The sequence below is a fragment of the Tarenaya hassleriana genome, unplaced genomic scaffold (genome assembly GCF_000463585.1).
Source record: "Tarenaya hassleriana unplaced genomic scaffold, ASM46358v1 Cleome12, whole genome shotgun sequence".
In the NCBI taxonomy this organism is placed as follows: Eukaryota; Viridiplantae; Streptophyta; class Magnoliopsida; order Brassicales; family Cleomaceae; genus Tarenaya; species Tarenaya hassleriana.
In genome coordinates this window covers 2,817,347-2,841,338 of record NW_010962392.1, presented here as the reverse complement: position 1 = coordinate 2,841,338, position 23,992 = coordinate 2,817,347, and the positions used below count along the sequence as shown (strand labels likewise).

Below are 23,992 nucleotides of genomic sequence, written 5' to 3'. Positions count from 1 at the left end.
TTAGTATTACAATGGGGTGTGCTGTGTTTCTCCGGCCATGGAGACCAACGCCAGCATCTCTCCGGCGTGGGAGGAGACTCTGTCCTTAGCCTCCGTCACCATCAAGAGTCTTCCCCATCTCCCTGACCTCCAGACGCGTCGCCGCTGCAACCCACTCGACCTTAATCCCTTCTTCAGACCCTCCGATGGCTTCTACATAACCCCCTCTGACGTCATCCTCCGACAGATCCTCTCCGATGACTTCTCCACCCCACGAGTTGCGTACCACAGAGCTGGTCCCCGCCGTGAGATCATGTTCGAGCCCTCTCATGTGAAGGCGGCGATTGTTACGTGTGGAGGGTTGTGTCCAGGCATGAACACTGTCATTAGGGAAGTGGTGGTTGGTCTTTGGGAGCTTTACGGTGTGAGGGACATCTACGGAATCAGAGCTGGTTACAGAGGGTTTTACTCCATGGAGCCCATGAAGCTCAATCCCAAGATGGTCGACGACTGGCACAAGAGGGGCGGCACTGTCCTCGAGACCTCCCGCGGTGGCTTCGATTTACTCAAAATCGTCGATTCCATCCAAACCCACGGATTCAACCAGGTTTCATTCTCTCCTTTTCTGCCCTACCAAATAAATAGGTTCTGGTGCTTTCATTTAGGAAGCTGTTCCAAGTTCCAACTCCAAGTATGTGTCTTTTGCTACCGAGTCTGGTGAACGCTCGAAGCTTTCGTGTTCGGTTTCTTGGTTCCTAGTATTTGAATTCACATCATCATTAGCACTTTTCCTTCTATATCGTTTCTCTGAGAAAGATGGTGACTTTTGGATTGCATTTTTTTATTCACCTTAACAAATCTGTCTTGCTATTTTTGCTCCGAAAACTCAAGTGCCACTGAATTTTATATATCGAATGCCTGATCAGGTCTACATTATTGGTGGGGATGGGACAATGCGGGGGGCTGTTGAGATTTTCAACGAGATCTGTCGCCGGAAACTGGATATCTGCATTACAGGCATCCCGAAAACCGTGGACAATGACATTGGCATCATCGACCGATCTTTCGGTTTTCAAACCGCAGTGGAGATGGCTCAGGAAGCTATATCGGCTGCTCATGTGGAGGCCGAGAGCGCAGTTAATGGCATCGGCCTGGTAAAGTTGATGGGCAGGAGCACTGGCCATATTGCGCTGTATGCAACGCTTAGCAGCCGCGATGTAGATTGTTGTCTGATCCCAGAGATGAAATTTTACCTTGAAGGCAAAGGAGGGCTATTCGAGTTTCTGGAGCAGAGACTGAAGGAAAATGGGCATGCTGTGGTCGTTGTGGCTGAAGGGGCGGGGCAAGACATGATCCCCAGGAGCGAAACACAGAAACAAGAGAGAGATGAGTCTGGTAACATGGTTTTCTTGGACGTGGGCATATGGTTGAAGTCAGAGCTAAAGGAATGGTGGGCGAAAGCTCACCCAGGCGAGTTGTTCACGGTGAAATACATAGATCCGATGTACATGATAAGAGCTGTGCCGGCGAATGCCACAGATAACTTGTACTGTACGCTGTTGGCACACTCAGCAATCCATGGAGTGATGACGGGGTACACTGGTTTCGTTTCTGGCCCTATCAACGGGAACTATGCTTATATCCCGTTAGAGGAAGTGGCCCAGTCTAAGAATGAAGTGGACACGAACGACCACAAATGGGCCTGGGTGAGGTCTGTCACAAACCAGCCTGATTTTCAACACAATCCAGGAGGGTAGATTTTGTAGATTACGGCACCTCTTGCACCTACTTCAGATGTCTGAGTGGGTGAACCTCCTATAAACTACTGCTTGTAATAGTTTCGTGTATTTGGCTGGCTGGTTTCCAATGTTACGGGAGTTTGGATCTGAGTTTTGCATAAACACAGCTCAAGTTATGAACACTCTCAGCGGGCTTTTGTCGAGTCCACAGGAAGTTGGAAAGAAAGATGATATCTTTGTCTTTTTGGAAGAGGAAGAGCCGATGAAAGTGTAACTGTAAATACCGTTAAAATATCTGTATCGCCATGAACCCTACCTAAGTGCTACTCAGCATTTTTGTTTCCATTGACGCGGGTAATGCATCTGTTCTTGCGTCATTTCACGTTTTGCAAAAGTTAACTGATGCGTATAGACGTCACATAAGTGCTGAGCAAAAGGGGACCAAATGATCAAATACCAGAGTTGTGTTCATCATCAGTGCCAACTGATGCCACCATGCAGCTGCTGAGAAAAAGTGATGAGACTTTGTTCCGTGAGATGTCTCTTTCCTTCGCCAAGAGAAGGGATACCATGATGACTCGCTGACCCCAAAAAATTAGGCTATGGTGGTGGTGTCTGAGTTGACAAGACAATGGTTGGCTTTCTCGGATGTTCATTCATCCTGTCATTTCCAAACCATATATAGCAGGCAACAAAGCAACGCCTCCAATGGATGGTCATCTATTCTATTCAGATTGCCTGATGAAGAAGTCGAAAGCACAGACTGCCGAGAGCCAATTGGGATATCTTCTCTTTTGATGGGGCGGGTTAACTTGGTCAACTTAGGTTTAGGCAACGAAGATCTCAAGAATGTGCAGTACCTTCCTTCTAGATGCTGTGTGGTCGGCCCCAGAATCAAGTTGCAAACTACTTCAGATTTGCCTGCAGTGTCACATATTTCACCATGCTGAACCATGGGCCAGCCAAATTGTTGAAAAGGCTAATATGGCGTACGACTTTGCATGGTCACTTCCCGGATCCTTCTGTTGGTGAATGTAGATTCTTCCTAGACGCTACCCGGAAAAGGCTCGTCTTCAGGTGCTGAGCCAAAGGTGAGGTTGTCTGTTTACCAGATTTTCATTGCACTGCTGGTGATGCTTATAGAGGGTTTCTTAGATGGGCTTTTTAAGTGTCCCCTCTTGTGAAGCTATTCATCAGTTGTAGGATAGAAGACTGATAAGTTGCGTGCAGGCGTTTACATGAAACATACAATCTGAAGCGGAACAGAAGCATAAGCTCTGCATTATCTTTAGCACAAATTATGGCACTGGGTTTACAATTGGCCATCTGTAATCATCATAAAAATTCGTTTTAGAAAGAAAGAAGGGAGAATAACGCCAGTCTTGCAAGTCCAAACAAGAAACTGAATCTTCTGGTTCCTAACAACTTGGGTCTACTATCTGTCTCTAGTTTTGTGATGCGCATGCTCTGACCCTGTTCCTTTCTGCAACATCCTCTTGGGTTCCAAGTTGGACCCGGGTCTCTCCCCTCCTCTCTCCATTGCTTTCTCAGCTTTCGCCAACTTTTGATGATCTTTGGAACTTGTTTCAGCTGGACCCAGGTGAAGCCTACTGACCAAGCTGTGTTCACTTGTGGGTGTCTGCTTTCCTTTTGATGACAAGTCCTGGCTCGCTGATTGACTCGCTAGTCCCTTGGAACTGCTATCTTGGTCAAAGAAGAGCGCTTGGACAACTGTTCTCAGTGGCAGCCTCTCGTTCTTCACTGCATGTGCACGTACATCTGCAGACAGTTTCTGACAGTCCAGAGCTCTGCACAGTCTCTTCTTTTCTTCTTTGTTAATCGCAGGATGATCCTGAAAGTAAACCCCTCTTAGCATTTTGGGTGCATAAAATATATAATTGATCAAGGAGAGTAGTGCTTTATACCTTGAGATATATGTTAATTGCTCTGTAAAGTCTGTCATGGTTCTCTCGTGCAACACTGGGCACAGCTTCTGCCAGAGACACAAATTTGGAAACTGGCATACGGATGTCCTGTGCGACAGCCTGAAGATAGGAATCAATGAGCTTTCCCACTCTCCTGATCGACCGCAGCAGCTGATCATTATTAGAAAGTTCTGCTGACTGTCTCCTCCACAGCAGCAAGTAACTCTCAAGAACTGCGGCAACCAAGTCAGAATCATAACCACCATGACGAGAGGACGAGTGCAAAGGCAACAAGAGGTCCCCCAGTGTCGCCTCCTCAAGTTGCAGACCGGCTTTCCTGATCAATTCAGTCTTTGTTGTGAGAGAAGCCCCTGCGTAATTGGCAATGCTAATGAGTCTTAGCAAGAAGCCCGCTGAAACAGACCCTTTATCTGCAGGAATCATATTCACGATTGTGTTGACAATGCGCTGGTGCCTTTCCAGTGTTGCTTCATTCTCTGCGATTGAAGAGTCTGGAGGGCATTTTGTTTTGAGATCTGGTAACCAGCGGCAGGCGTATACGTGCAAAGCCTCGCCGATTAGCTGAGGAGGCAAAGTGAAAGTTGATTTTACAGTTGTGATTATGCAACGGAACAAGTCCAAGTCAAGGTCTGATAAATCCTCAGTCCACCAGTCTCTTGGAACAGACTGATGATGTCTCTTGTCATAGCCTGGTCTCGTGTATGTGTAAGACCATGAGACCTGCAAGAAGACAAGAAATGTCAAACCAGCCTGTAAGAGTTATCATAAAATGGGCTCGCGGCAACTCGAAAGAACAGACCTCTGCGGCAGGCGTGAGGATCTTCTCCACGATTGAATCTATGCACTTTCGAATGATCCCAAGATTCTCAGACCACTCAGGCAAATTGCCAGTGGACTGCAAAGTGACGATGGAGTCCTTCCAGCCATCAAGAATGCAGGAGTGGAAAAAAGCCTCAAGCTTAGGCACCAAGTTCCCTTTATCAACAGATTCAGTCATTCGAAGAAACTTGGAGGCGCAGAGGGCGCTCACCAAGTTATGTGCACCAAGGTTGATTGTAATGCCGTAGCAGAACTTAGCGCACAGCTCGAAAGCATCGGCTCCTCCCGGCATGTCATTCAGTTCAACGGTGACGCTATCGGACTCGTCAGACTCAGAGCAAAGCCTCTGTAACAGACCACTTTTTGGAAGGATCCATAGCTGCAGGAAACGCACACAAGCCGCTGAAAACATGCACTACTGCTACGAGTATCCTGTGTTAAGAGGGGTGGGCGGAAACATACTCGGTGGAGCCGGTAGGCGATGTAGTTGATTCTGACCACAAGATCATTCGGTGTGTCGGTTATCTTCGCGGTCCTGCAACACGCATATCTGATCAGAAAGAAGTGAAGCGAGATTCCGTGACAGACAGAGAGTTCATGCAGATGGATTTACGACCTTGTAGCCTCCTCCGTGTAGAAAGTGTCAGGCTTTGTCCCGATCTTCATGAACTTCATCCTGACTTCTCTGCTGTCAGAAGCGTAAATAACTAGAAGATCAAAACTTTAGTTGTCGCCCGACAGGCAAAAGGTGGGCGGATTTAAATAAAGGAAGGGTTAAAATATTCCAACTGAAAGCTTTCAGTACAGAAAATCATACCCAGATGAGGGGGAAAAAGAGAGAGGAGAAGAAACAGTATATAATGCAACTCTGTGAACCCCCAAAAAAAAAACTTACAGAGAGCGGATTGATAAAGCTAAAAGGGTGATTTACCATCAACCTGTTGCGCTCAAAAGTCGTCTACTTTGTTTATTCTTTATTGTGTGTTGAAGGAGGAGGAGGAGGAGGAGGAGGAAAGATATAGGGAGCAAGAGAGAAGAGGCGAAAGTGTTAATGATCAGATTGCCATAAAGTGTAACTGAAATAGAAGAAATGTGCGTTACCAGGAGAGAGAGAGAGAGAGAGAGAGAGAGAGAGAGAGAGAGAGAGAGAGAGAGAGACTTTAGTCCAACAAGGGTCCCATCCTCTTCACTCGCTGCCCCCCACCCGCTCTCGATCACGCTTTCCAAGTGGTGTCTGAATCTGCAATTTTTTTTTTTTGGTATATCTCAAACTCGCGTCTTTGCAAATGGAATGTAAAACTCTTGTTACGGAAAAAAACATATCTACGTTTGAGTGTCGGAGAAACGGCGGAGGAGAGCTCAGAGCCAAAGCTTAGCTGTGGGCGCGGAGTATTTCAGAGTGGTTGGAACCTCATTTATACAATAAATTCATATTTAATGTGTTGGCTGTTCTTGTTCCTTAATTACGCTCATGATTTCTAACAAGTTCACACCCACCGCTTTCCCTTCCTTCAGCCTCACTGTGACAGTTTTTTTTTACTTTTTGATAATCCGCAAATTCACCGTATTTTTTAGTCGGACTATATGTAAAGTCAAAAAATCTAGATGAATTCTCTTCCTCAAATGGAGACTTGATCCTAGATTAGAAAGGAGGTTTATTTCTAGCGATATATTGTGTGACAGTTACATGATATATCCAAAAAAATATTGTAAGATTAATTCGTATTTGTTTGAATAGTTAAAAGATTCATTTGCAAAATTGGTTAACAACAGCATTTGAGTTCACTAGAGTTCATCGCCCTACCGATATATATATATATATATATATTCCCGATGAAAGAATGCCAAAGTAAAATTCAATGCGGCTACTAATGTAAGAAGATTTTGTAGGATATGCTCATAACTCAATAAAGTCATCCAAGATTGGGTGGTTCAATTGATGAGGAACTGAATAAAATTCTTTCCCAACTCAGTTTCGAGTCTCCAATTGGGAAAACGCATTCACATAGATTTTTTCAATCATATAACGTGTTAGATTTAAAACCGGGAGGTTTGCATCAGATGAGTCTCGACGGTTAGCGACACAGCTCCAAGATTGTTGGGCTTACTTGCTTGTTATAAGAGGATTGATCCGAAGCAAAGACCACGCAACGACAATTAACGCAGCTCCCATACCACAGAACACAAACTGCGTGCCATAATTAGTGATATAAGCATGGACAGGAAAAGGAGACGCGAGCAGTGGGCATGTGCTTTTGGCAAAAGAACCCGAGTGAGGAAGGCATGGAGTGGCAGCGGAGAAAAGGCAGTGAAGATTCTTCTCAAATGAGGAAAACTCACAGCAGACAACTTTTTCATAGTGGATTGGGGAAAGCAGAACCCAAAAGATCCATGGCCAAGCACCTTCCCTTTCAAGAATCTCCAGATAAAAAAGATGCGAGTTTGTGTGCGCGCGCTGCAGAATTCATTTGGCGTTTTGCCGTTGGGGGCTATGTGGCCTCTTTGTTAGCTGTTTACGCTAGCATTCTCTTTTGGAGCGCATGAAAAAGAGCTTCCTCAGTCTTATTCTCTTTAACAATCAACAAAGTCGATCATGATTCAAGGCTTTTCCCCTTGTCCGTATTCCTATACGGAATCTTCTCTCTTGCTGGGCTGGATGCTTGTCTTCAATGGCTCACTCGATATACAAGAACTGGTCTCGTGATAATTACGAGGACAAGTCACAACACTCAAAGGAAGAGGAGTCAACATGAATCATTTGATTAAACGAAAAAGCAAAGTGGGGGAGTGATGAGGCGCTGTCCTTTGATAACCCAAAGATTCCAAGTGTGATGGGATCGGTCTGCCTCTCCTTGTTGGTGGGTTTGGAGGCCACTCTATGACCCCTTTTGTCCTTTCTCCATCCTCCACTCCCCATTTCTCGTTTAATCTTGATTTGGGTTAGAAGTTATTGTTAGGTTGATTCGGAAAACAAAATGCAGGACTTCCGAGGATCATATGCACGACGACAACGTAAAGAGACGGGAGTGGAAGATGCATTGCATGATGGGTTTAGTCAATCCCTCGCTCCATTCCATGGCCCTAGCCCCTACCCTTTCTTGTACTATGGAATGTGACACTTGAGCCTCGTTTACTTGTGGACTTACTGGGGGCCCAAAGAACTGAATTGGACTGGACTTTACTCGCTTCTGGCCAAATCTCCCGATAGCTCTTAGACCCCAATAAAACACCCACCAAGTCCAAACTCTCGGAAACGTCACAAAAAATTTTAACTGACAACAAGCCTTGTCTTAGCATTTACAAAGAACATTGTTTGTCTCCTCAATCTCCAAACAGATCATCCTTGTCTTCCTCGACAACACCCTGAGATGTAATAGAATCGCCTCTCAACTCCTTGGGAGGTGAAGGCGGAGCTGGTTTAGCCCATGACTTACCAACAACATTCCCAACCGAATCCCCATAGAGATCATCGTAAATCCCCGACTTTGGATTGGATTTCACCTTCTTCAGTGCTTCTTGGAGCCTATCTGTCACACCTGTTCCTGGAGAGGGCTTCAGTTCCTTTGCCAATGGTTGCTGCTCTTTGCCTTTGGGTATCACCGTTACTTGCACAAGAGATTCGTACTTCCCGACAAGGCTGCCCTCCTTGACACCGACCGGACCAGGTTCTGTTCCTACATCAACACCATCTGAAATCCCAACGATCTCAACAAGCTCCCCTCCAGATTGATCCCTGAAGGCCACTCTTAATTTCTTAATCCTTTTAGCAGCACGTTTGTCTCTTTCGGATTCATTTCCATCGGGCTTAGTCAAACCATACCGGTTAAGCAAGGTATTGTAAGCAACAACAGCATCCTCGTCAGCGGGATCAGGAGCCTGAGGTAGCTTAATCTCTGCCGGTGGTGGAGGACGTGGGAAGAGTGCAGCATTGTTCTTTCTCAAAATATAGGTTCTAGTGGAAGCTGCGAAACGCAAGGACTGGCCCACTTCAAGCTCCACGGGGGTTTCTTTAGTTAGTCTCTCGTTTGCAACAAACGTACCATGAGCTGATCCCAAGTCAATCACGAAGATGCTGCAGAGTAACCCAGCGATTAGAAAAGAGGCTGAACAGCTATATTCTTTCATAATTCGACGAGAGATGCTAAAAAATGGAGGAGAGAATGTTAGTAGAGCAAACCCTGCCATTCTTGTGGGGAACGACGGCAGCATGCTGGCGGGAGACAGACTGATGATCAAGCACAAAATCGCAGGTCTGATGTTGCCTCCCAAAGATGTGTCTCCGTCGATCGAGCTGAATCTTATCAAGGATCTGACCATCCTTGACGATCTCAAGATAAAAAACACCAGCACGGGGCTCTATTGCCCAATCAGGCGGCTGCCAGCTCGATTGTCCTTCTCCGACATGCTGGGTTTGACCCACCTCACTGGCTCCTGTATTCTTCGGACCAAGCGTTGCAGTTGAAGAAGCTGAGTCGGCGGACACCGAGAAAGGCTCCAAGGATTGAGATTTCTTAAACCTATCGAGACCCGACCTTCCATACATCCTCTGTTACTTCACTTCCCAAGGAGACCTTGAACCTCTCAACAAACTCGCACAAGCGAACCTGTAGAGTGCCTCATCCCTTAAAATCACAACGACAACGCAAAATGACCAAAGCTTCGAGCTTGGAAGATGGACAAGGGTTGCCGCACGAGTCCAACCGGTGATCCAACGGCAACGAAAACAAAAAATGAGCAAAGGTTCGTGCTTTGAAGATGGGGTGCTATTTCAGGATTAGGGTTTCGTACAAATCTGATCGGACCACCATAGGAAGCTGCGAATGGGATGCCACTTCTGGATTAGGGTTCAGTGACAAATCTCAGTGATTCCCCATAGAGGCGTGTTTTATATTGCACTTCGTTGCCCTTTTTTTTTCTTTTATCCGAAAAAGCCCTACACTTTATGCGTACTCCCCAATGCACCCGCATCTTTCAAGTTTATTCAATCTGCCCCCTGTGAGGGAATATCGTCATGGACCACCAAGTATTGCTTTTTTTTCCCATTCTTTTTTTTTAAATAAAATAAGTAGATTTTATTGTCCATTCCAACAGCTTCAACAAGGATCCAGAATTCATATTTCGAACATAAAAATTTGACCACAGACGACAGGAGGATGAAACAATACAATAATGCAAGAAGAATCACAGACAAATCATCCCCGTGAATCCAGAGCACTTGGAGAACAGGATTACATGACTGCAATGAGGAAATTAGACATAACAAGAATTCGAGGCTGATGTCTCTACTTCTGCCTCTTGTATATCTTAGCCAAGAAGGACTTGAGCATTTCTTGGATTGCTTTGCTTGGGTGAATCTCGATAGACTTCGTCATCCTCTCGTAGCTTCTGGTCTCGTATTCCGCAAACACTCCCTGTACGTCAAAAAGACCGAACGAGAACACATGAGCATGGCATATACCTTGCTTCTCATTCCATTGGATCAAATCTTTGATGATGTTCCTCTAGTTTTACAGTGCCATGACCCATCATGAGTCAGAAAAAAATGCATCTTTCTATACTGGTTAACAAATGATACGAGCCAAGGCTCAGCATCAAACCTCGAGACCAAGCTCTGCATAGAGAGCCTTCACTTTGGCAACGTTCGATGGCCCGGGTTTACCGTAGTTCTCCTGGTTCATTGAATATTTATTCGGTCAGAGAACACGACATTACAGGCTCCAAACACGATAAGCAGGAGTTGATTCTTTCGGGGTTCTTACATATAGTATCTTTTTTTGTTCTTCATTGCTGCGCTCCAATGCCTTAACCACCAACCAGGAGCATTTGAAATCTTCTATATCTGTCCCTATCTGCATTACACAACGATCCAAGCTGGCCTATCAGATGAACTCGAGAATAGAATCAGATCAGCCAGGAAAGATGAGGTCTTCACGTCAGGCTTCACCTTGCCAAGCGTCTCAGGGTCAGCAAAGCAATCCAAATAATCATCCTACAGAAATGAGCTCTCGTGGATGAAACCAGTAGCCTGTTGTGTAACAGTCACTAATGCCAAGCTGCAAACTATACCTGTACTTGAAAGTAGATTCCCATGTCAACAAGGATGTTCTTCACATCAGTATGGCTCTCCAGATCTTCTCCGGCCATAACCAGTCCACAAGCAACCTGAATGGGAGCAATGTATGAGGATTGAAGCTTTTCAATATAGACTAGCACTGTGAATGAAAAGGCTGGAGAGAGCAGCACACTGTCAGTGACTTCAAAACTTCTTCACTGAGCAAATGGAGAAAATCATGCATTATCGTGGATGCTAGTGCCAAGGGAACAAGTATGACTCTACAGCGTGATGAAAGAGAGAGACTCAGAATCCGTACTCACGGGAAGATAGAAAGAGTAATAGGCTGTTTTGTACTGGACAATTCGCCGGTGTCTGTGCATCATTGGAAACCAGTTCATCAGTTACAACATGTAGAGCGTTTAACTTCATCATCCGCTAGAGAAGATCATAGACCGCATTTTCATTTGTGATTTCACTCACATTGACAGGGAATACTTTGACAGATTTTGTTCTCCTTCAATGGCCGTGATTAAATCTATCATCTCTCCGCAAGTTGTTTGAAACTCCACCTACACACACACACATGCCAACATACAAAACAGATGTTGAATAACTTTTTCGATGCTAGTCTGGATCAGGGAGAAGATAATACCTCGTTAAACAAATCAACCAGGTCAACATAGTAAGGCTTTCCTCGGAAGTGCTACTTGAGAATCCGGTGAATGTGATTGCGAAGTAGAATTCCGTCGTTAATGGCAATCATACCGACCTGAAACTTTGTGTTAAAGGACTGATGATATCACTAAGCCTAAGCCGCACATGAGTACGAGAGATGAAACCTGGGGCACCCTGAACCAACAAGGCTGGTTGCGGCGGGTGATTGAGTTATCCATAATGTCATCAAGCACCAGGAAATACGCTTGGAGCTACGAATATCACGAGAAAGGTAAGGCTGAGGAGCATCAGGTTAGCTGAAAAGCATGGAACTTCTGAGGATGAAATACGAAATTTACCCATTCGATGCACCAACCGAGAGCACAGGCGAGGAACAGCTCTTCCTCAGTCAATTCTTTGCCTTCCTTCAAGAGCTTGTAGCTGTCAACGACGGAGAGACCCCGATTCAGCTTCCCTGCAGAACATGAAAGGCGTGAAGAGAGTAGCGGCCGTCAGATAATGTTAGACATGATCCGGCTCTCACCTCCGGGTACATTGTAGTCCAGCATCTGCAGAACAAAACCCGAATCAGCATTTTCAACACATAATAATCCACGGAGATCGGCGACCCATTAACCGAAACGACAGCCTATGAATTCTGGTCATGTTATTCATTCCGTACGATCTCCGTTAAATATGAAGAAACAATGGCAGACGAAATCGGAAAATAAGGAAGCGAATCTGGAGGAGGAGATCCGATGGGATACCCGTTCAACCCATTGGCGAGAGTCATCGGTGAATTCAAAGGCAGGATCCTGGAGCAGCTCCGACTTGAGGAGGGAGTAGACGTTGAGGAAGGTTGACTTCAGATCGGCCATAGCCATTGATGAGAGACCTCCGAGAGCTCTGCTTGTGGAATCCGACGATGCTGACAAACCCACAGACGCAATGCCTTTATAGCCGTTTCCCCTCCTGCGAATTGAACTCCCAGCCCAAAAAGATCCGTGTATTTCCCAAAAGGGCCTTCTTGATCTCCTTTAATTACAGCTTCACCATCGCCTCAATACTCGGAGTCGAGTTTATTTTATCTTTATGGTATTTTAGCTGTATCGAGATATAGTACTGCAACTGGTTTATTTATAACATGCTGAACTTTTACTACAATTGCTTAAAATTTCGAATATTTTCAAAGTGGAAACGACAAAAGGAAATCCAAATTAATGATATTATTTTTTTGTAACAAAATGTTACCGTTATCTTAACCAAGTTTTTTTTTTTGATAATCCGGAAGTTCACCGAACCTTTGTCCCGACTACATCTCCCAGAAGACCGGAAAAACCCATGTGAATGCCCCTCCCCACGCTTAGATTTAAATTCAGGATGAAAGCATATTCTCTCATCACTAGGTCACCCAAGTTTGGGTTTGATAACCAAGTTATCTTATCTCGTTTTGTGTTGAGAGAATTGTATAGATGTTAAAAGATTACAAAGTTCTTAGAAATAGGCAAATCCAAGAACGTTTAAAACAACTCAAATATCTTTCAGCTTATTTCTTTGATCAATAAATCGATGATTTATTGTTGAGGAGATGATTTTTGACCCGAATAAAAGAACATGATTTTCGTTTTTCCAGATCCAGACAGCCTTTGACTCTAGACTTCAATCCAAAAATTTATTCATTCGGCCCATCACGCCTTCTTGCGAAGCGGGTGGCTCTTTAACTAGGCTAAGCCCATTCGTAAATGGGCCGATATGGACAGAATCCAGATTCCGAAAAAGTGGGAGTCGCGAACGCGAAGAATGGCGGCTCAGACAGAACATCTCTCGTCCATTCCGTCGACGCTTTCCTATTTGATTGCGATGATAAGTTCTTCGGTTTTTTAACCGGGAAAATACGCCATGGTGATCTTTAGACATGGCGGCTTATCGGTTGTGGTGTTATATGGGAGGGTGACTCATTGACACCCGCCTTTAGGATGACCATTGCGGATTTCGGTTCGGTTATTTTGGTTATAGAAATCATTTGATTTTTATATAAACTGTAGTTGTCATTTACCTTGCCAAAATACCTTTCATTTTAAAAGAACAACATTCGTATACATGAATATATATATATACACACAGAGCCATATGCTTATATCACAATATATCTATTTCTCTTGGTATTTTAAAGGAGCAGAGTGAGTTGTCGTTTGCAGGCACGTTAAGGATTTGTCCCAATGATCAGAGCTTCTTTGCATGTTTTGTTTTGTTTCTTTTAGGTCACAATTACTCATGTCTAATTATGAATCATGAAACTATGCCAAAAACAATTCATCCATTTTGACGATGATGATATATTACATATGTAGAATAAACAATAAAAATAGCCTTGTAAAGACGCTACTACAAGTGACGGTATACGAGATATGGCGGAAAAGAAACAACCACATCTTCCGTGAAAAGAGGAGAACGGTCCAACATATACAGTAGAAAATTGATCGTTCCATTAGTAGTATTTTACTATCTATCAAGAGGCTCCCAGAAGATAGAAAGTCGCAACTTGTTATTTGGTATTATTTGACGTGTGAAGTTCGGAGATAGTTTAATGTAATGCTTTTTTGAGAAATATTACCACATGGGTTTCATAATAAAACAAATGTTTGAATTTTTTAAAATCACCTTCAAACAAAAAAAAAACAATAAAAATAGCATTTTTGTTCCTTTGTAAAATATTTTAAATTCAAGATTCCACATATAAGAAAGTACGTTGAACGTTAGGGATCGTTGTTTGTGTTGTGTCACTCTTGGCTCTGACTCGATTCTCTGTCTCCCCAGGCCAGAGAGGAAGGGCAACCCAACTGTCCAAAGTTCCTCACTTTCGCTCTTCACAGGCTTTCGATATTCTCTTGCCTCGAAACATTACCAAGGTATCAGCTTCTTTCCCACCTCTTCATGTCTCTAGGGTTTCTCCTTTCCCTCTGATCGCGATCTTCCTTCTGTTCCTCTTCATGGGTTCCATTTTTATTATCTGAATCTTTTGGCATTGATCGTGATTTCTCTTTTTCTTCGTGATTATTCTTGGTTTCTGGATCAGGGTGGGTGCTTCCGCTCGCTTCGTTCTTCCCAGCCGTGCTCATTGTATTCTCCCCCAAGAATGTCGGATGTTTGGTCACTGGGTATGTATTTCTGTAACAGAAGACTTAAACTTGGTCTCTTAGACTGCAGAAATTTACATGCTTGTGCTGGAAAACGATTCCGGCTTATTCTTTCTGTTCTCTGCAATGGCCAATGCTTGGATCTCCCCACTGTTTCGCTTGTATTTCATTGCTTGACCCGTTCAAGCATCTGGGATCTCCTTTTCTCTTTTCCTAAATGAAATTTCTTTATGCTTTTGGCCGTCTCTACTTCAAGGATCTTAAAGACAGTTTTCACTGATTTGTGTGGATGTTCTTGTTGGCCTAGGGTTTAAAGGGGACTTTTTGTGCTGCAACGAACTAAGGGGACAGTACTTCTCTCTTCGTCAATCAACGATGGGTTTACTCCCTTAAAGATTATCTATTTTTCCAGTTATGGCGTCTGCAAGGCAGCAGCAGAGGGTTCCAATTGCTCATGGAGCGGATGGAACAGCTCAGAAGCGTTTGACTTCAAATCATGGTGCTAAGATGGCTGAATCGGAAGTAGTTGATGAAGAGCAGTTGCACAGATCCATGGCGAATCCTCTGGGTGTAGAGTTTTCAGAGAATAAGCCGTTGCCTGATTCGTATGGAAAGCGATCCTCCAATCCTTCTGCCAGTAAACCTGACTTGAGCTCACTATCGACTGTGCTTGAGCAAGTAGATCCATTCACCAATGATAATAGAGCTTTGCGTGATGTCTCTAGGGATCAGGAAAGGAAAACTTCAGGCTACGGGAATGTGAAAACAAGTTGTGCTTCAGCCAAATTTAGTGATGGTACAAGCAGTCTTGGAAAGACGAGTGGGAGTGCCAAGATAAGCGACCGTCTCGATTATGTTGAGAGTGGCAAGAGCAGTATTTGTAGAGGAAGCACAAGCAGTGATGTGAGCGATGAGAGTAGTTGTAGCAGCTTCAGTAGCAGTATCAATAAGCCCCACAAGGCCAACGACTTGAGATGGGAAGCAATCCAGGCTGTGAGGGCTCGGGATGGGGTCTTGGGTCTAAGCCATTTCAGGCTCCTTAAGAGGCTGGGTTGTGGGGATATCGGGAGCGTTTATCTCTCAGAGCTGAGCGGGACAAAGTGTTACTTCGCCATCAAGGTCATGGATAAGGTGTCGCTTGCTAGTCGCAAGAAGCTCCTTCGGGCTCAGACGGAAAGAGAGATTCTGCAGTCTTTGGATCACCCATTTCTCCCTACTCTCTACACACACTTTGAGACTGAGAAATTCTCGTGTCTGGTGATGGAGTTTTGTCCTGGGGGAGACTTGCATACTCTCAGGCAACGGCAGCCGGGGAAGCATTTTCCCGAGCAGGCAGTGAAGTGAGTCCATCTTTCCTTTCTTTCAAATGTGTTTGTCCAGATAAGATCATACTGACGGCTAACTTTGTCATGTTTATTGTAGGTTCTACGTGGCAGAGGTTTTGTTAGCTCTAGAATATCTTCACATGCTGGGAATTATTTATCGTGATCTTAAGCCTGAGAATGTTCTCGTGAGGGATGATGGGCATATAATGCTCTCCGACTTTGACCTATCGCTTCGCTGTGCCGTGAGCCCAACTCTCATGAAAAAAGATGCTCTCGAGTCTGACCCGGTAAGTAAGAACACAGTATCATGCACTCAGCCGGCTTGCATCGAGCCCTCGTGTATCCAACCCATGACTTGCTTTGGGCCACGTTTCTTCTCAAGCAAATCGAAAAGAGACCGGAAGCCAAAGAATGAGACAGGGCAGGGAGTGAGATCTATGCCAGAGCTGATTGCAGAGCCACATGACGCACGGTCAATGTCGTTTGTGGGGACACATGAATACTTAGCTCCAGAGATCGTCAAAGGGGAAGGGCATGGGAGTGCGGTGGATTGGTGGACGTTTGGGATCTTTCTATATGAGCTTCTCTTTGGCAGAACTCCTTTCAAGGGATCAGGGAACCGCCAAACGCTGTTCAACGTTGTGGGTCAGTCTCTCAGGTTCCCAGAAACACCGGTTGTGAGTTTTGCAGCCAGAGACCTGATCCGGTGCTTGCTTGTTAAGGAACCACAGCACCGGCTGGCCTCCAAGCGTGGAGCCACTGAGATTAAGCAGCATCCATTTTTCGAGGGCGTGAACTGGGCGCTGATTCGCTGTGCAACTCCACCAGAGATCCCAAAGCCCCTTGATCTGGTGGGTGTTTCTCCAACGTCATCACCTGCTACCGGATTGGTTCTCAATGCTCGAAAGGGTTCCGAAAACTATTTGGAATTCGACTTTTTCTAGCTGTTAGATTCGATATTCTCTAATTCATCCTTTGGGTTTACATGAGGGCTAGCAGTCTCTGGTTTTCTTATCAACTCTAATTTCATCCCAACACTTTCTGGTTCCTCGGATTTGTGTTTTAATGATTGTGGTTGGCAACCTCGAAATTACAGTTACCAAGTGTTCAAGTGTCATGCTTCCTTGTATCAAAGCAAACAGCAATGCCAGTGGTGTCGTTCAACAGTCATCGTGTACATCTCCCGACCACAGTTACATGCAAACTTAAAAGCCGACACTCAAATCAGTTGTTTATTCTTGGGCTTTATTTCTGAAGCAAATGCAAGCAAAGGGTTCACCGACTTGATCTTTCTTTCCGGACAGATCCGACTTGGAGTCACGGCTGCCGGGGCTTTTGGTCGGCGACTGTATCATAGTTCCATCGATTTTCATTTCGTTTCCTTCGCATATGACTTTGACCTCGCAGGTCTCTGCTGCAGAGCTCCTCAGTATCTGCTCGGGAACACTGCTTCCTCTTCTCGACCTCAGTTTCCTACCAGCAGCAGAGGTGAGAGGCCCATCATTAAAGCATATGCCTTGGACTGTTACAAATAGTAACACTATGCAACTTTCGTGGTTCTACTGCAAAGAAGGAAAAAAGGCAGCACCCTACCTCGCGTTAGATTTGTTGATCCCGAGAACAAGCTTTCTTATATTGAGAATGGGAATGAGATCTTGTATTGCCTTAGCGACGGAGTCACTCTCGACCAGTATGGTCTCCACATCCACCTGTTTCAAGTTTCTGGCTCGTCAGGTCAGGATTCACTCATTGGATTCATTCAGAGGGAAGAGAAGGACCTTAGAAGCAGAACAGACGTCAAGGAACTTGTGCAGGAGAGATCTCCTCTTTGCCTTTTCCTGAGACATAAAACTTTCAAGTTGTTCTTGACTGGCTTGCTCCCTAGGAAGCCTCCCCACTGAGAGATCATCCATTTTCGTATCAATGGATATATATATATATAGATATATGCATCTCAGATGGACCATGAAAGAATTGAACTTACAGGGGTAAGGGATGAAGTGAGTCTCAGGGAAGACATGGATGAGGAAGATAAAGGTGTTGGAAGTGGGCGTGAAGTGGCCAAGTGTCCAACGCAATGCCTCCATGCTTGACTCTCCCTTTCCAACTCCAATGTAGACGCTGGCTTCCCCATTCATAGACACTGTTCCACTGCTGCTGCTTCCTTCAACCTGATTCTCTCTTACGCTGTCCAGTCTCTTTCCTCCTCCTCCTCCTTCTTCTTCTTCTATCTCGCTGTTTTGATACATCTTCCGCCCTCTCAGTCTCCTCCACCAGCAGAGACGATTTCGATTTGTGTGAAGGGAAAAAGGGTTCTCTTCTATTGACTTTTGGGTTCTTGCCCCTGCGCATCAAGTTGCTGACTTTTCGTTTGTCAGTGTCGTATATGTATATGCCATGACGTGTTTCTGTGTTTTGGCTTATGCGAGAGTGAAAACTGGAAACTTTCAAGCCAACTCAGGGAACTTTCCCTGACCAAGATTACCTTTTGTGGGTTCGCACATACAGATTCGCAAGAAATAGAGAAAAGTATAGAACCCATCCACATTTTGCGGGTGGTCAAAGTTAGCAACCGGTCAGCTTGATTTGTTCATTCTCTAAAGAAAAAATTCAGCATATAAAAAAATGAACAAGGGACGAATTCAGCCTTCGAGAACCAACACGTTCGAATATCCGGATCCCGAGCAGGAATCTTGGTAATAAACAAATTCAAAGTCGAAACTGACACTCAACATTTGTCAACTCTATGTCGTTGATTTGATTCGGTTTGAAGCTTTCTTCTCGGGTCTTGTGGGCTTCGACTCAACTCCAAATCAACAAGTGGCCCACTGTTCCCATGCATCTCTCAGAAACGATGAGACCAATCGAATTCTAAAGGGTAAATAAATGAAAGAATGCTGAGGCCAGCTTCTGCAGTCTCTCTTGTTTATCCCCGCGGTCGGCCCACCCATCCTCATGTTTGGTTTGATGTTCTGTGAGTTTATCTTTGGTTATTAAAGCCTCTAACTGGTCACTGCCATAAAACTTCTCTGCAGAAGTGAAGGCCCTTGATAATGTCTTTCCATTTCATTCTATCCCATGTGGATACATTTTACTTACAATCAAATCGTCCATTGATGATCTGAGCTATAAAAGACAAATACATATTACGCTGTGAATTCTCCATATATACTCTGCCTCTTGGAAGGTAATTTTCTTTTCTTTCAGACACTCACTCCATCTCTCTGGGTGTCACCTCCACACTTTTGTTTTTGTGTTAATACTAACCAAACAGGCAAAGCTTGAAAATTTACCTCTTTTACAAGAGAGCACAAGGGCTGAGTTCTTGAAGGTGCATTCACATTCTTCTTACGATCTTGAGGTGAAATTGAACGAGTTTACCTTCAAGTCTCGTGTTTTATGTAGATTATGAGTTCACCACCCAAAATGTGTACTGTTTTTCTCTGGATCAGCAGCTTTACGACTTCATCAAGCATCAATCCCCCATCCAGGGAACAAGCAGGACCCTAAAAGCATGGATCATTCCACTGAAGGCATGGAGAGAGTCAGAACTGCAGAAATTCAAGAACCACAAACGTCTCGTCACCCGTGATGAATAACAGGACGATGACGATGAATCGGTGATGGCTGAACATTTTCTCAGCTACAAGTTGAGGCCATGAGAAAAGGAATTTCTCTTCAGCATCTCCATAGTTTCTATATGTAATATGCACTTTGAAGAAGTGAGTTTCATGCACCGTAGTGTAGCTCGCATTCTGCATGGCTTAGCTGGAAAGAGTAAATGTGTCCAAAAGCTCTCTCTGGGCACGCAGTCAAAAGATTAACTAGTTGTAAAAGGAAAAAAAGAAGGTAGAAAAAGGCTTTCTTGATCTGAAAATCCTTCTCTGTGCTTGATACGGACCTTCTAGCCAGAAGAACTATGAAGGGCAGACCACCATAGGCCTGCTCTGTGCCTAACTACGTGTTCAGAAATCAGAAGAAAAATCTGCAGATTCTTTTCTTTACCCTAAGCACCTAAGCATCTTGAGTACCTATTATCATCATGCCTCTGGTTTCCATTTTCGAAGTTCAGCATCCACTGCGCTGTGTGCAGCCTCTGCAATCTCTGCTGATCTCAAAGCAATAACTGTCGCAGCCTGTATCTCTTCCAAAGCTTTCAGGTTAGCCTCTAACTTCTTCTCAGCTTCAATTCTGCTTTCTTCAATCCCTTCAAGCTGAGCTGCAACAGTTTCAGCTTTAAACTCAACCAACCTCTCTGATTCCTCTCGTTTTCCTCTCAAATCCTCAAAATCTTGCAATGAGATTCTAATCTTCTTATCAGATTCATGCGTCAGACTCTCCTGTTTCTCAGCTAGAACTCTCATGTCCTCCATAGCCCTCTTCTCTGCGCCTTTAGCTTTCTCAACCGCTCTCAGAACAACTTCAAGCTGCTTCACGGCTTCAGTCATGACTGACCGTGTCGCCTCGGCTTCTCGCCTGAGCTCTTGCACATTCTTATTCATCTCTTCTGCATCCTTTCTTGTTTTCTCAGCTTCAGACAGTATTTCCTCAACCTTACGGCTTGCTTCGAGCCACTCTCGTTCTTCAAACTCTTGTCTTTCAGCTTCTTTTCCCTTCAGTTCTCTGTTCTGCTTCTGCACACGATCCAACTCCATCATGACTGAACTCACCAAGCTTTTGTATGAACGTTCTTCATCTGAAATTTGTTGCATCACACTCTTAGCCTCATTCAGTTCATCTCTTAGTTTAATGGATTGTGCGTGTTTAATTTCCTCCTGTAAACCCTCTATGTCTGCAGAAATCTCGGCTAGCCTTTCTTCCATATTTTTCCTCAGTTGAGGATCATAATCATGCCTGAGGTCCTCCAGTCTATCCGCTGCTTCTTGATTCATAGCCGCATATGTTTCTCTTACAGCGATGCTCTCCTCAGCTATCTTTTCTGCTTCCGCTGTCTTCGTCTGAGCCTCAAACTTCAAACGATCAATAGCAGCATTCATCTCTGAAATCTCATTCGACATGCCTTTGATCCTCTCAGAGTTAACCATGGCCTGGAACAACTCATCCTCTGCTTTTTGGAGGTCGGCTAGCTTAGCTTCCATGGAAAGTTTGAATTGATGCCTTACCTCTGCGAGCTCTTGCTTGGCCATGTCCAGATCAGCAGCAACCAAAATGTAATTCTCTCTGGTGCTACCCAATTCATCGTTTTGTTGTGCAGTGCAGCAGGACTGTTCAATCTCAAGTTGCTCTAAACGTTGATTCATGGCTTCTTTTGTATGGAGTGCGAATTGCTTGGATTTTTCTGCGGTGTCTACCTTAGCTCTCAAATTCACAGCTCTTCTCTGGGCTGACTCCAGATCGGTGAGGGCACGAGCTTTTGCGGCTTGGGAGGTCTCCAGACTCTGCTGGACTCTTTCCATTTCTTGCTCTGCTAACATCAACTGAGTCTCCTTCTCCGACATATCCTGAGGATTAACATAAACACATGAGGGGAAACAAATGGAGATTTTTGAGGGGGGAGAGGAAATATAAAGAATACCTCGGAGGAGAGGAAGCGTGATCTGGGGAGGGTAACATCACGGAAGAGGCTAACAGCGGCTTTGACGGACTGAAAGGGAGGTCTGCTGTCGATCTCTCCTACCTCTGTCTCCGTTGCCTTTGGCCGCTGAGGATCGGCTCTTATCATTTCCTCCTCTTGTTTCCCTCTTCAACCAGAAACATCAAATTGTGTTTCTTTTCGGTTATCCTATTGTTGATAATGGAAACAAGAGGGTCCCCACGGTTTGCGCCTCATAAGTCCTTATTTTGCCTGCCCTTAAGGATTCTATTTTTAGACATCAGAGTATTAACTCATTCCTTCTGTTTTTTTTTCCTATGACAACTTAATCAGCTATTCTAAGCGTTTGTTGCATTGTCTTTTTCAGTCACTCCAAAGACCTTCCCCCAGCTAACTAACAAGGCATCAAGCAACAACAACATACAGTCTTGCATTGAATTATTATTGGTCTATGTATAATACAATTAATCTGGAACACATGAACTAGCCATTTCAAGCCCTCACATTTCATTTGAAACAATGCATAACAAAACGTCTAGGGGGAAATTACAGAGATTACACTTGCTCATTAGGCGTTGGCTGGGCAGGCAGATCCACAAATTTGATCTTCAGCTCTATCTCACCCGACTCAACTGCACAAAGCCTCAGCCACACACTCTGAACTACCTCCCCACTTATGCAACTGATGGTGCTCTCACGCGAAACACAGTTGTCTGAATCTGGCAAGACCTTTCTAAGCATTGTCTCACCTGAGGAGACACGTATGATGTGCTTCAGTCTAGCAACGGAGACGAGCGGTTGAAGGCTGAGATGGGCATGGCCCATCTTGTCATCTGCCTTGAACCGATCTCTATCAAATACCTCCTGCATCAAAAACGAGCTTTTTTACGGAATGTTAGCATTAAAGCGAAGGGACAAGTCTTTTATAATTTGCTTCTCAACTTGTTCCATGACAGGATCCAATGTAAAACCGTTTGCTGTCCATGGATTGCTGTGCCATCAACGTCTAAGGCCTGATATGATAGATAAAATGGAAGAATGACGAGTAATGGCCATGAAACTAACCAGTGTGAGAACAGCTGCAGGATCTGTGAGGGTAAAACTTAATTCTTCGTTCCAGACAGGATTGAGGCAATTGTTGATCACTTTGGTCTTGGCTGACTGGTTAAGAAGACGGTAGAACATCAAACGACAGCAACAGGAAATGACATGATGAAAACATAAATAACTATGCCATAGTTCTTTCATGTCGTGCTTGGTTACCAGACCAACGAAACACCAATACATGCTTGTAACTACATTAAACAATGATCATCAATGGTGAACTGTATTTAAACCTACCTGGCTGCCCAGTTTGACTATGACATAAGGATCGCTAGTCTTGAAATCTCGGATCGCCAGCTTTTTTCCCTGAACTACGGTCACCCTCAGCAGTCCCAGCGGTTCGGCCATCTAAGACCCTAGAAAAAGGTACCGACTTTTTTTGTTTGAAGATGCTTCAGGAACGGCTAATGCAGAGGGCTAATCTCGTTGGTTGAAGCTTGTGTTTTCACGGAATTTGAACATACTTAGCATGAATCACGGATTCACTATTAGACATTCTACCGAAGAGCTAAGTAGCTGTATTGTTAAGAAATAGATCGAATTTCACAGCACAAACACGGAAAAGAAAAAGCAAGAGAGGAAACCCAAGAAAGGGAAGCAAACACACGAGTAGCCACTAACGGAAACGATTGAAAGGGTAGCAAACATTAAGAAGATGTCAAACAAGAATGGAAACGATAAACCCCAGATTTCCAGGGAAAACCAACTTCTTCGATGTTAGTGAGTTCAGTTCCGCTTCGAGATTTGCTCGAGTTCACATTAATGTTTGGGACATTTCATACATAATTCACATTCCATTCAAAAAGCTAACCCGGACTTGAAGCAATCTATGCGGACAATCCACAGATATGTGATTGAAAAAGGCCCACTTCCTTGCACGCACGCGCGCGCGCACACACAGAAACCTTATAGCTGCAGATGAAAATCTCAACTTGATCAAGAGAAAGAAACAGATGTAATTGCAGATAACGGGAAACGAATGAAAAAGCCTCAGCCTTCCTGTTTCTCGAACGAAAAACCCTAACAATGAGTTTAAACACCCAACAATAAAAATCTGCAAACCCTCTGATGGGTAACTGTAAGCGAAGTTCCACTGAGAAAATTGCCAGCTTTAGAAAATAAAAATAAAAAAACCGATGGGCAAGATTCACCACAGAGAGAGAGAGAGATAGAGAGAGAGCTGATTGTACGGAACTAACTTTACCAGGGTGTAAGAATGTCCAGAGCATTTTAGGCGAACGGACAAAAGCTCTTCTTATTAGTTAGTCGGTTTATGGAGTGCATGCCCCAGAAGGCAAAAACCCAATAGGATCACATTACATTACCGTTTCACATTTAACATTTTATTCAACCAAATAGGTTGATTCCGTTTTTATGATGTACACATCCTCTCTCTTAATTAATCCATCGTTTTAAAAATAATTTTACTTTGTTTTGGGTTAAAATAATTTGATGATTCCGTTTTTATGTCCACTTCCAAAAGGGTTGTTGACCATTACAACGCAACCGACCAAAAAGCGGCACGGTTCCATTATAAATCATAATAAAGGGTGCTAATGGATCCTAAAGAAACAAGACAGGAGGAACACCATGACAAGAGAAGAGATCAATGTTCGGCTAATGAAACATCCTGGTGGTTAGTGGCTAACTATGTATCACTACCCCCCCCCCCCCCCCCAT

General features: G+C 44.3%; 7 protein-coding genes and 1 pseudogene across 14 annotated transcripts; 2 read left to right on the top strand and 6 right to left on the bottom strand.

Annotated features, from left to right (window-relative positions):
- Positions 1 to 8: 8 nt before the first annotated feature.
- LOC104806748 (ATP-dependent 6-phosphofructokinase 2) lies at positions 9 to 2,063 on the top strand. The gene is made up of 2 exons (XM_010531787.2): positions 9 to 586; positions 906 to 2,063. The coding sequence occupies exons 1-2, from the start codon at positions 38 to 40 to the stop codon at positions 1,734 to 1,736; spliced, it is 1,380 nt and encodes a 459-aa protein (XP_010530089.1). The 5' UTR covers positions 9 to 37; the 3' UTR covers positions 1,737 to 2,063.
- An 865-nt stretch (positions 2,064 to 2,928) lies between these two features.
- Positions 2,929 to 5,916, bottom strand: LOC104806747 (BTB/POZ domain-containing protein At5g47800). Of its 6 annotated transcripts, none has more exons than XM_010531783.2 (6): positions 5,379 to 5,916; positions 5,100 to 5,190; positions 4,946 to 5,018; positions 4,464 to 4,862; positions 3,644 to 4,384; positions 2,929 to 3,570 (listed from the first exon to the last, which is right to left on the bottom strand). In XM_010531783.2, the coding sequence occupies exons 2-6, from the start codon at positions 5,156 to 5,158 to the stop codon at positions 3,154 to 3,156; spliced, it is 1,689 nt and encodes a 562-aa protein (XP_010530085.1). In that variant the 5' UTR covers positions 5,159 to 5,190; positions 5,379 to 5,916; the 3' UTR covers positions 2,929 to 3,153. The 6 variants fall into 6 exon arrangements, with proteins under 6 accessions (XP_010530085.1, XP_010530083.1, XP_010530087.1 ...); XM_010531781.2 differs by having other exon boundaries at positions 5,100 to 5,171; XM_010531785.2 differs by having other exon boundaries at positions 5,100 to 5,168.
- Positions 5,917 to 7,645: 1,729 nt separating this feature from the next.
- Positions 7,646 to 9,346, bottom strand: LOC104806746 (nuclear inhibitor of protein phosphatase 1). Its single transcript, XM_010531780.2, has 2 exons — positions 8,662 to 9,346; positions 7,646 to 8,555 (listed from the first exon to the last, which is right to left on the bottom strand). The coding sequence occupies exons 1-2, from the start codon at positions 9,024 to 9,026 to the stop codon at positions 7,805 to 7,807; spliced, it is 1,116 nt and encodes a 371-aa protein (XP_010530082.1). The 5' UTR covers positions 9,027 to 9,346; the 3' UTR covers positions 7,646 to 7,804.
- A 236-nt stretch (positions 9,347 to 9,582) lies between these two features.
- Positions 9,583 to 12,236, bottom strand: LOC104806745 (annotated as a pseudogene).
- Positions 12,237 to 13,957: 1,721 nt separating this feature from the next.
- LOC104806743 (serine/threonine-protein kinase D6PKL2) lies at positions 13,958 to 16,753 on the top strand. The gene is made up of 4 exons (XM_010531779.2): positions 13,958 to 14,101; positions 14,269 to 14,350; positions 14,637 to 15,669; positions 15,752 to 16,753. Exons 3-4 carry the CDS (start codon positions 14,744 to 14,746, stop codon positions 16,596 to 16,598), a joined length of 1,773 nt encoding a protein of 590 aa, XP_010530081.1. The 5' UTR covers positions 13,958 to 14,101; positions 14,269 to 14,350; positions 14,637 to 14,743; the 3' UTR covers positions 16,599 to 16,753.
- Positions 16,754 to 16,808: 55 nt separating this feature from the next.
- Positions 16,809 to 18,583, bottom strand: LOC104806741 (U-box domain-containing protein 36). Its single transcript, XM_010531777.2, has 4 exons — positions 17,639 to 18,583; positions 17,433 to 17,551; positions 17,248 to 17,363; positions 16,809 to 17,127 (listed from the first exon to the last, which is right to left on the bottom strand). Exons 1-4 carry the CDS (start codon positions 17,901 to 17,903, stop codon positions 16,887 to 16,889), a joined length of 741 nt encoding a protein of 246 aa, XP_010530079.1. The 5' UTR covers positions 17,904 to 18,583; the 3' UTR covers positions 16,809 to 16,886.
- A 145-nt stretch (positions 18,584 to 18,728) lies between these two features.
- On the bottom strand, positions 18,729 to 21,514 carry LOC104806742 (putative WEB family protein At4g17210). The gene is made up of 2 exons (XM_010531778.1): positions 21,191 to 21,514; positions 18,729 to 21,116 (listed from the first exon to the last, which is right to left on the bottom strand). Exons 1-2 carry the CDS (start codon positions 21,335 to 21,337, stop codon positions 19,695 to 19,697), a joined length of 1,569 nt encoding a protein of 522 aa, XP_010530080.1. The 5' UTR covers positions 21,338 to 21,514; the 3' UTR covers positions 18,729 to 19,694.
- A 104-nt stretch (positions 21,515 to 21,618) lies between these two features.
- LOC104806740 (protein C2-DOMAIN ABA-RELATED 11-like) lies at positions 21,619 to 23,564 on the bottom strand. Of its 3 annotated transcripts, XM_010531775.1 has the most exons (5): positions 23,512 to 23,553; positions 23,124 to 23,224; positions 22,550 to 22,668; positions 22,274 to 22,369; positions 21,619 to 22,072 (listed from the first exon to the last, which is right to left on the bottom strand). In XM_010531775.1, the coding sequence occupies exons 3-5, from the start codon at positions 22,658 to 22,660 to the stop codon at positions 21,764 to 21,766; spliced, it is 516 nt and encodes a 171-aa protein (XP_010530077.1). In that variant the 5' UTR covers positions 22,661 to 22,668; positions 23,124 to 23,224; positions 23,512 to 23,553; the 3' UTR covers positions 21,619 to 21,763. The 3 variants fall into 3 exon arrangements, with proteins under 3 accessions (XP_010530077.1, XP_010530078.1, XP_010530076.1); XM_010531776.1 differs by lacking the exon at positions 23,124 to 23,224 and having other exon boundaries at positions 23,512 to 23,564; XM_010531774.2 differs by lacking the exon at positions 23,512 to 23,553 and having other exon boundaries at positions 23,124 to 23,498.
- Positions 23,565 to 23,992: the final 428 nt, after the last annotated feature.